Below are 10,673 nucleotides of genomic sequence, written 5' to 3'. Positions count from 1 at the left end.
AGCCCAGAATGTGATTGGCTTTCCGGGCTGCGAGTGCACATTGCTGGCTCATACTCAGTTTTTCATCCACTAATACTCCCAAGTCTTTCTCTGCAAGGCTGCTCTGAGTACTGTTGTATTCACTACTTCAGGAGCTTGTGTTGATTTTGTAGCACTTCAGAGAGTTGGGAAGGATTTCATGTCTCCAGGTACTTAGAAGCTGCTTCTACAGCCCAGCACAAGCTACAGTCCACAAAGGAAAAGTTCCAAAGCACTACAAGGCTACACGGTGATTTTGAGGATGACATATCATGCTAAGGCTCAAAGAAGTGATGTTCTAAAACGGTATCCTTCCAGGAGAAAAATGTAGTAATTTAAAGATGGAATATGTTCTGTTGATGAAAAAACAGAAATTCTATGTACTTGGCTGCAAGAACAGAGGACTGGGCTTCAAGACAAAGTCCTTCTCACACTTGCATCCTGTTTTACTGTGCTGTCTTCTACTCCCTTCACAGAACTTACTAGGAGCTGGCTTTTGTACCATAGAGAATCCAACTCCTGCTGATCTTCTGAGATTGTGCCTTTAAAAAAGTGGTATTATTAATATTGGTTTGACTAAGTATCATTCAGCTAAAGTCTTGAGCTGTATCTAGATGCACATAAAAACTGAACTCACTTAGAGCAAGAAGTTAATCCTTGCTTAATTTTCATTCACTGTTACACAGGTCAGGGACAAGGATTTGTGTGGTACTCCAGAGAAAGGATGTCCACAGAGCAGTAAGCTTGCCTTTCCTTTTCTGTGAGCAAAGCTTACAGTCCCAAGATATTCACTTGAGAAGGAGGGAATGTGGGATGTTCAAAGAAAATGAGAGGGACTATGATTCCAGGCTAGGAATGACTTAGGGCTGACATTTTCTAGGTGAATAGGTGACAATAGTTGCATGCTCTAGTTATTCATGTATCAAATTAGCATCTTAGTGCCTTTTTCTAGGCTGTAAATTAAGTCACTTCTGTGGGCTGAAAACTAAACATAGCCAAATAAAGATATCCTAATTGATTGATTGGATTTGAGGAGAAAAAGAACATTGTGGGAACAAGAGAAGAATGTGATGACAAAAGTGAATGTTTAGTGGTCTTCCATATTTACACTGCAGTAGTTTGTTATACAGGTATCTAGTGTTGAGTACAAACTGGTTTAATTCCTTCCCTAAAAGGAGAGTGTGTGCTGAAATGCTGATTCAGGAGTCCATTGTGTCTTGAACATAGGATGTGGGGTAATCCGACATTACACTTTATTCTGAGCTCTTGTGGCTTTCAAATGACCCCCTGAGGCAAACTGGGATGACAGTAGAATTGCATCATGTCATGGAGAACTGAAACAGCTGTTCCTGTCTCTAAACTTCAGTTTATGGCTACTCTCATCTTTGCAGACAGACAAAATGGGAAACTACTTGCTCTGTTTACAGTTGGAGCCTGCAACTGTTCCAGTCAGTAAAATGAAGGGTGGCTTTCAGTTTTGCTTGCTTCGGTTACAGCCTCTGTTTGGAATATACACTTTTTTATTCATTGAGAAATGCTTATATTTTCTTTCACCATAACATAATAAAATGCCTGTCCTTCTACTACTCACTTTCTTGCCTATTTTGGCTAGGCTTTACAGGCATGCTTCAGCAGTCTGTCTATGGAAAAAAGAATTAATCAGCTTAGCTGGCTGTTTCAGTTTCTCAGCCATGTCTGTATTATAATGAAAGAGTCTGTATGCAGGCACACAGTTAGGAAAATCAGTGCAGGGACTGTAATTATAAATATCAAATAGTGGGCAGCACTGCACTAATCCCTCAATAATTGAGGTGATTATGGATTACTAGACAGCCTGAATTTTCAAGGTACTAGCTACTATTCATCAGTGTAGGCAGAAACATTGTGGGAACTTCCCAGCAATAAGACCTTAATGGCTGTACTTGTGCTCTTAAGCAATCTTGAAGGGAATAACTCTTCCAGGTACAGGGCTTGGCTCTCTAGATGACTTAAGGTGGTAGCTGACTTAAGTGAATGGGAATGGTTTAGAAGCAGGCATCTAAATGTGAAATGTGGTTCTAAAGCATGTGGTTTTTCATGATGAATTTACAGTCTTAAAGATGAATTTTTATTCTAATTGCAGAGAATTCTGTTCTGTATTGCATGCTACCTTGACCTGATCATAATGTGCATGCAATGAGTGTACAAAACAAACTACTAACTGGATTTTTTACTGGCAATCTTTGACTGCTGAGAAGTTTGTTTCTGTTTGCCTTTTTCTTTCCTTAGTTGGACCATGGATATGCCCTCCATACGGCAGCCAAAGATTGCTTAAGTTCCATTGTCAGCCAGGATGTCCAAACACTGGCAGAAAGACCCAGAACAGTTTTCTATACCAGCGAGAATGACCCGGTGAGTTACTGCCACAATTGTTATTGTCAGACAGCAAGTGCCTAAATTCCATCAGTCTGCCTGTGGACGTGCTGGAGCCCAGAGTGCTTACTGGGATTGTGTTGTTCTAGTAAACGTAAGGGAAGGGAGTACACAGGCCTAATAATAGGTATCTAGACCATGATCCCCAGCCCAAAGGGAAACAGGCTGTGGCTGTGCAGTGCCACCTGCCTGGGTTTAAACAAGACAGGGCTGGTCCTCTGCCTGAAAGCTCCTGGGAACAAGTATTGATTCCTTCTCTATAGTTGCACAGATGAGATGATAGACTGTGTATTGTAGAAGCTCAGATGTGGCTTAGCTTGTCATCAGATGCCATTAATTTCAACTCCAGGGTTATTCTTCCCTCACTAACCTCCCCAAATTGGCTATGAAGGGTGATAAAAAACACACCCCAGATGACCTCAGCACAGCACAGCTCTCCAGCATCATAATTCCAGCCTCACACTCTGTCTCAAGCACAAAATGAAGTGGAATAAATTAATGGAATAAGCCTTTGAGATGCTTTTCTGCTGGCTGTGTAATTGGAGTCTTTCAATACTGATTCCTCTGGGGTCTCTATGGAAACAGCAGCATGCAGATGATCTTGCTCACGTGATGCAAGTGTCTCTATAGATTGCACAGAAGAGTCCAGATGGCAAGGATTGTCCCCACTGTCCTGTGCCTACCATTTACGTTGCCAGGCAACTGGCTTTGGCATTCTGACTTCATGGGCCTGATGTTTGGCGACAACCACCATTGCTTATTAATTTGTCAGATCAGTGTTCTTCGGACTTGCTGTATTGCAGATCGCGTATTGCAGCAGAGGGGCTCCGCTGTCTCGCTTCATCAGCAAACCTGATAGCTCTGATGGCACATGTACTTGTGCACCATAAAGTCCCATTAAAAATGGATTAAGACCAGACGAAAACTAAATTTTTACTAAGAATTAGCTTTTATATACCTTTCCATTAGCAAAACTCAAAGTGACTGAACATGAGGATAAAGATACTGACCCACTTTACAGATGTAGGAACTGAAGAGTGAAGGAATTTGGCCAAGGTTATGCAGCAAGTCAGTGATGAAACTGAGAATGAAAATGGTCTCTGGAGTACTGCTCTTCTGTTCGAGTCCATAGATACCACTGCCATGCAAAAACACAGGTGCTGTTAGTCTGTGTCCAACACGTGCAGGAAAACTCGAGCAAATCCAGCCCAGAGTTTGAAATACAGCTCTGCTTGGAAAAAAGACTGAAGTCTCTCAGAATTTTCTTCCTGTTGCTAAGATTTACTGACCAGTAAACACCAGACGGGCAACTCAAGCAGCTTAGATAGCAGTTTGCTGAAGTTACCAAATGGTTTCTTCCTATAAATAGTTTGGCAAACCTGTGGGTACCTTGAATCCTGCAGCTGTACCAAGGTAAACCGTACAGTCCAGGACACATTGACCTGTCCTATGAGTACCTTTCCTCATATGGAATAGGGATGTAGTTACCATAGGCTTTTCGGAGTGGAGGGCAGGGCAGAAGACAACAGGCATGTTGCATGCTGAAAGACTGAAAATCTGGTCTGAAGAAAGGGAGGGAGAGTAACATACCAAGAGTCCTGGGGCTACAAAATTCATGGGTCCGCAACAGAGCTGCAGCAGTTGCGCCTGAAGAGTCCATCAATGAACTGGGAAAAGCAAAATATTCATGGCCAAAGCAGGCAGTATTCAAACCTGTAGGTACAGCTGCTCACATGGTTCCACGTGAGGAATACAGCAGGCAGCCAGGTCAGGGTAGCAGTACTCATCACAAATTTTTTTTCCCCATCCGTTCATTCTGGTCAAACCATTTGTCAGCCGGACTGCACAGGTGAGCGACCAAGCCCAGACCAGTATTGTCTCACCTGTTCTGGGCCTCAGTAAATTAAGTCCTGGGTCTACACCAAAGCTAATAAGGAATACAGATCTGGATCAGCCCCCAGATCTGCTAAAGCTGGCAGAAAGAATGACTGCTTCTTTTTCTTTCTGAACAGTAAATAAAACTACTTTTCCTGGATCATTATTATGCAAAATAAAGAAAACAAGGAAGTTGTTATGTTCTGACTCCACATCAACCAAAATGGAAGTAAGAGATTGACATGCACGAGAATAAAGAGGAGGATTTTTTTACTTTAAGTCCGTGGAAAAGTGCAGAAAGTCTAGAGCAGGACTCAGCAGCTTGGCACAAAGCTGCTAAAAATGCCAGACACAGCTTGGCACAAAAGTTGCTAAAAGTCACAGAGGAAGTACTGCAGAATAGTGTCTCTATATACTGTCCTAATTATACAAGACACAAAAACTGATGACTAGACCCAGAGTAAATAAGTAAGTGTTTTGCAAGTATTGCCTTGTAGGAAAATAGAATAATGAAGGGAAAAAACAAGGATGTGTAACAAGGCATGAAATGGGTATTAGATTTTCATATATCAGTAACAACTGCTTCTTAGACTGCGCAGTCAGAGTTCTTAAAGTAATTACTATAAATAAATGCAGAACGATGCAAGTCTGCTGGAGGAATAATACTGACCGCTTATGTCACAATAAGGGACTTGGAAATTATTGCCCCAGAAAACAGATTGTGAGTTCTTAAGCAACCAGTACTAGTTAACAAGGTAAGTAGCATATTAGGAATTACTACTGAGAGACAGCAAAGAACAAACCAGAAAACATAATTTTGTTGCAGACATAAAGAAAATAAATTTGAATCCGGCAGATAATTCAAAAGGGGATCATATTGCTATTAAGATAGCGTGGTGACCAGAAGTACAAGTGGACTAATAAAAGATTAGATGAACTCATGAAGCATAGGGCCACCAGTGCCCACAAAACAGAATGGTTCATATACAAGCTCAAGGAATCCCTTTATTGTTTATTGCCAGGTGGGATATCCTTTCTTTAGATTCTTCCTAAGCATCTGCCAGTAGTGTCCTGATACTACAATTCCTGCTTTACTTTAATATGCTAGTTCTTCTGACTCTTGCTTTGTAGATTGAACATGTAGATACTCGCTTTGATGGAGCATTCCCTCCCTGTTCCATTCTCACAGGCCTTCTGTATCCAGAAAAGAGGTATTGGACTTTACTGAGTGTAACAGTTTGCATTTTACCTTCCCAGGCCAAGCACACAGAACACCATGAGGGTCGCCATTATAGCATTCCACTTGAGGAGGTGAAAGCTGTGTTTCCACATGGACTGCCCTATCGGTTCCAGCAGCAGGTACTTTGTCTTAGAGCAGAGTTGTAGGGAGTGGACTGGTATGTAGGAAGAACCAGATCCATCGGGTAACTACAATGCTTTCCTGTTGGAATAAGAGAGAGTGATGTGCTGCAAGAATGCAGTTACTCCTGGTCCTTACTGTTATTTTCTACATCTAAAAGATATGAGTCAACCTAACCAGAATAGTGGCAGAAGGGTGTGAGGATTCCACTTTAGGCAACGTTCTATCCAGTATTTTTCATCTCTAACAACTTCTGAGTACATAATGAATTACAGAATATTTTCCACAGTTACATTTCTGTATGAAACAGGCTGTCTCATGAAATAAGTTTATATTGGCAAGAAAAAAATCTTGCCTCTTGATTTCTGTTGTAAGACAGATCATGCTGTGACTGGATCAGGCTTCGCAAGCAGCTAACACAGACTGCCTACTTGAGTTTAGGAAGAGATTTCTTATCTGTGAGTTAGTAATTCTAGGTGATTGACTTTTGATTCACTGACAGGCCAGTCGGCCTCACCTTGGTCTCTGGGAACTTGATTGGAACAGCTAATCCTGGAAACCATTTCCAGGCACACAAAGGATAAGAAAGTCATCAGGGGTAGTCAGCATGGTTTCACCGAGGGGAAATCACACTTGACCAACCTGATAAACTTCTGTGATGATATGACTGGCCTGGTAGAGAAGGGGAAAGCAGTGGACATTCAGACCCTGCACAGTACCAATCAGAGATGGAATCATGCCAGGAACAGCTGTAGTGTGCCAGCACCTGGCTTCTTGTTCATATTCTGTTCCTTTTCTCAGATTAAGACCTTCAATGAAGCCTGCCTGATGGTGCGAAAACCAGCTCTAGAACTTTTCACTTACCTGAAAAGCTCCAACTTTGCACACCCAGCTGTCAGATATGTGATCTGTATCTTTTATCACTTACTTGATGGTAGAATGCAAGTTAAATACAAGCAGGTGAGTTTATGCAGATGAGGGTGATGTTTTGATCCTGTGCTGACCACTGCTGTTTAGTCTTCAGGAAGTGGTTCTGCTATGTGTGTTTTGTCAGCAAAGCTAGTCTGAGAAGTTCACGAAGCTTGTATACTTTTATTCTAAGCCCGATTTGGCTTATGGCACAGATTCACAAACAGGGCTACCAGCACAACTAAGGGAGTGGGAATAATCAGCTCTGATGTAGGGGGGCAGGAGGATATAGAGAGAAGGAACTCTTTAGGCTAGGTTTGCTGCTGAACAAAAGCCATCCTTGCTTTTATGACCTTTGAACTTCCTTTATGCCTTTGTGAAAGAATTACAGTCAAGTATAAATTGAAGTGGTTTTTCAGAGACTTTCCTTGACAATCCATGTTGGAGATGGTGAGAAAGGAACAGGGAAAACCATGACTCTGTGTCACGTGGTTCACTACTGCACAAGACAAGGCTGGTTGGTGCTGCACATCCCAGATGGTAAGAATACTGATGCTGTCTGTGTTATTACATCAAATATGCATGCTGATCCAGAAGATGCTGCTTCAAGAGAAAGGTGTAGGGTAGGCCACAGCAAATTAGCTTTTTTTTTCCATAGTGGAGAAGGCTTACAAGCACAAAACCCCCAAATAAAGTAGAACATAATTACAGTTATTTTCACCTGCTCGCACATGCTTATAGTCAGTCTTTTTTTTCTCCACTGTTAACGAGTATGACAGGACATGTGCTGTGTGTGGGTCTGTTTGACCTCCTCTGTTCTCAAGGGAGAATCTTCTCCATTAAGGATGACAGACTTTTCTTAGCAGTGTAGCAGAATAAGGATAAGAGATACAAACACACACCCCACCACCCAACTCATACAATTATTTTGACCGGAAAAAAAAAAAAAAAGGCAACTGTTTTATTTTGCTTACAGCTCATCTCTGGGTGAAAAACTGCAGGGAGCTTATACAGTCTTCCTACAACAAAGAACGGCTTGATCAGCCTTTGCAAGCATCCTTCTGGCTCAAGAACTTCAAAACCTCAAATGAGCGCTTCCTAAAAGAGGTTTGTAGAGCCTGTCAAGTTGTCTTGGTTAGTAGCTAAGAACTACCCACAGGATCATCTCTCAGGGACTGCAAGTGCACGTGCTTTCTGTCATTGAGCACCTTGATGCAAATTCTAGATTTGCTCATTTTCAAGAAATGCTTCATGTACTAATGCATGCACTCATACTGCATACAAACCCACAAACCCTACCCTTCACTTGAATTCAATTTTTGTGGAAAAAGAAGTACTTTAAATCCCCCCTGTGGGGGTGGCTATTTGCAATGAGTACTTCTCCCAGATTCTGCACTACTCTTTAACGCTGGCAAAGAACCAGCAATCTTGCCATCCAGACTTGCCAAGCTGCCTTTGCACTACTTATATCCCAATCTAATTGTAATTCTCTTACCGCAGATAAAAACACAAAAAAAATATGTGTGGGGCAAACGAGAAAGCACTGAGGAGGGCAGACCATTGGGTGAAGTGGTGGAACAGGTAAGGAATAACAACTGCTTCTGGCTTTGGTCTCACGTTTTATTAGAAGATCCTGTCATTGCATATGTACAACAAATTGCTTCTAAAGATCTTACAAATACGAATTCTAGGAAATGAACGGCATTTCCCTATCAACAAGGTGGCTACAAAAAACATTGTGGAAGATCTGATGGATCTGTAAAGGAAGTTGTACAGAGAACTTGGGTAGAAGCAAAAATTAGAATCTGAAAGTTCCTACATCTTTGATGCTCAGTACCTTAGACCAGATTACTCCTTTGAAACGAATGAACAGACTGTTGACGGTTGTTTTATCTTCCTTCCCCCTTAGAAAGGGCAGACAATGCCCAAAGTTGCCAGCATTATGTATTAACAAGAAAACCAACCTGAGTGATGTGCCTTTTCCTACTTAAAGGGTTTAGCTCGTGTGAGAAATGCCAGCGATGCTGTAGGGGTTGTGCTGAAAGAGATAAAGCAGCAATGTCATCTTGGGTCATTCCGACTTCTTGTGGCAGTGGACGGTGTCAATGCGCTCTGGGGAAGGACTACATTAAAGAAGGAAGACAAAAGCCCTGTAAGAAGTGATTTGTTCTGATGATATTTCTGCATTCCTACTGCAAGGGAGAGCGTTTTGTTAATTTTTAAGTTCTACAGTAATCCCTGAAAGACATACATTTGGCTTTGCTAGCTTGGAGGGACCTGAAAAATTCATATTGTGCTTTAGACAATTTTTACCGAAGAAAGTTCTCTCAGTAAGAAAAAAGTGCGCGTATGTCTTGTTATAGCAGAAAAGGTTTGGGCGTTTCTCTGTGTAACATTACTAAGGCTGAATGCTACAGTGCTAAGTAAAAGCAAAGAAAAAAATGCACCAAAAGGATGCAAATGATTCTTCCAGTCTAATTTAAAGTAGAGGGGGCATTTATGTCTCAGATTGAAACTGCTGGCAAAAAAAGTGATGCAGACAATCTTTACCAGGTTTCTCCAGAGGAGCTGACGCTCGTGTACAATCTAAGGAAGATGATGATGAATAATTGGGTGAGTTCCAGTCTGTACCTTTGGGTGTGTTATTCTCAGCAATTAAAACTACCTGCTGATAAGCGTAAAGCTACAAATCTAACATCACACTGTTGCTTCAGCAAAGGAGAGGATGAATATCATGTGACTGTTAAGGGTTAGTATCTCATCAGCATTTCTGACATCACCTGAAGAGAAATAAGAATAGGTCAGATATGTAACAATGCTTTTCTTGATTACCGTGCCAAACTCCAGTTTATGACCCTGAGCTAGAGGTATTTAATACCCCTTATGACACTTTGCTTTCTGATTTTTTGAACTAACGAGAACTTTTAGTTTCTAGATGTTTTGCTACAGGAGGTCAACTCCTTTTGCTTCTTTTTCAATCCTCTGGATGCTAGTATCTCTAACAGGTAGTCTTCAGATGCAAAAGTATATAGAAAAGTCCCTTTTAAAGTATTTCAGTTGTTTCAATAGAAAAGTCATTTATAGGTAAGAATGACACGTTTAAATGCTAGCACTGGAAACACCAGCTACGTATTCCCTGTTCTGCATGTGTCCTTGGAGTAGCCAGGCTTAACATAGTTAGGAGCATTGTAAGAGGTCCATTATATAGAATTTTGGAATTGAAGTAACTGTAAGATCAAAAAACCACCACCTCACTTATTTAGAATCAGTCCATAACTATTTCACAACCACTGCGTTTGCAGCTAAAAGGGTTTCTAATCTACCTTTTAGAGCGGAGGTGCTATTGTGACGACCCTCAGCCAGACAGGCTCTCTCTTCAAACCCAGTTCTGCCTATTTGCCCCAGGAGTTGCTGGGAAAGGTGAGTCCTGGCCTCTTCTTGTTTTTCCCCTTCACACTGGGAAACAAACAGAAATCCTGGTTTGGGAACTGTGTTCAGTCCAGGGTGGCAGCCTTTGCTCTTTGGATCACATACAGCTTTATTCTCCTTTGAAATAACTCTGCTTGAGCTCATCCCAGACGGGTCCTGCAGCAAGGAGAGGCCCAGGCCCAGGCCCGTGCCCGGGTGCTGCAGCCTGCGGCGGGACCTCACCCCCGGCTTTCCTTCCCAGGAGGGCTTCGATGCCCTGGACCCCTTCGTCCCCGTCCCGGTCCCCAACTACAGCCCGAGGGAGTTCGAGAGCTGCTACCGCTACTACCTCGACCGCCAGTGGCTGCAGCACGAGAAAGGTCAGCGCCCTGCCCGGGAGAGGGCGGGGGGGAGCCTCAGCCCGGGGGCCGGCCTGCCTGCGCCGAGGCGGTGGGCGGGGAGCCGGGGGGGGGTCCCGGCGGAGGAGGCCGCGGCCTCAACACACCTTCTGTCTTGCAGCGCGCACGGAGGACGGCAAGGAGGAGCTGCGGTTCCTGAGCGGCTCCAACCCGCGGCAGCTGGAGCGGCTGGCGGGACCCCTCTAGCGCAATAAAGGCCGGACCGGCGGCGGCGCCGCCTTCCCACTGTCGGTGTCCGCCTCCTTGGGGGGGGGGGTGGCTCCGCCACTGAG

General features: G+C 43.1%; 1 protein-coding gene and 1 long non-coding RNA gene across 6 annotated transcripts in view; one reads left to right on the top strand and one right to left on the bottom strand.

Annotated features, from left to right (window-relative positions):
• The window catches only part of DAP3 (death associated protein 3), a 15,545-nt gene extending 4,883 nt beyond the window's left edge, over positions 1–10,662 (top strand). For 3 of the 5 annotated variants that reach the window (XM_010564005.1, XM_010564006.1, XM_010564003.1), the window contains exons 3-13: positions 2,287–2,409; positions 5,563–5,664; positions 6,467–6,625; positions 6,994–7,114; positions 7,551–7,681; positions 8,075–8,155; positions 8,568–8,726; positions 9,128–9,187; positions 9,905–9,994; positions 10,245–10,362; positions 10,502–10,662. In XM_010564005.1, the coding sequence (XP_010562307.1) occupies positions 2,287–2,409; positions 5,563–5,664; positions 6,467–6,625; positions 6,994–7,114; positions 7,551–7,681; positions 8,075–8,155; positions 8,568–8,726; positions 9,128–9,187; positions 9,905–9,994; positions 10,245–10,362; positions 10,502–10,587 (1,230 nt within the window). In that variant the 3' untranslated portion in view covers positions 10,588–10,662. Of the gene's footprint in view, positions 1–2,286; positions 2,410–5,562; positions 5,665–6,044; positions 6,124–6,466; positions 6,626–6,993; positions 7,115–7,550; positions 7,682–8,074; positions 8,156–8,567; positions 8,727–9,127; positions 9,188–9,904; positions 9,995–10,244; positions 10,363–10,501 lie in introns of those variants that run through there. The other 2 variants (XM_010564004.1, XM_010564007.1) reach the window with 2 other exon arrangements.
• Positions 5,663–10,575, bottom strand: LOC104829639. The gene is made up of 3 exons (XR_774146.1): positions 10,488–10,575; positions 8,539–8,697; positions 5,663–5,746 (listed from the first exon to the last, which is right to left on the bottom strand). It is a non-coding gene; the product is annotated as an uncharacterized LOC104829639 (long non-coding RNA).
• Positions 10,663–10,673: the final 11 nt, after the last annotated feature.

Source organism: Haliaeetus leucocephalus, unplaced genomic scaffold (genome assembly GCF_000737465.1).
Source record: "Haliaeetus leucocephalus isolate CR32 unplaced genomic scaffold, Haliaeetus_leucocephalus-4.0 Scaffold175, whole genome shotgun sequence".
In the NCBI taxonomy this organism is placed as follows: domain Eukaryota; kingdom Metazoa; phylum Chordata; class Aves; order Accipitriformes; family Accipitridae; genus Haliaeetus; species Haliaeetus leucocephalus.
The sequence above is the reverse complement of the archived record's forward strand: the minus strand, read 5'-3'. Positions and strand labels throughout refer to the sequence as shown.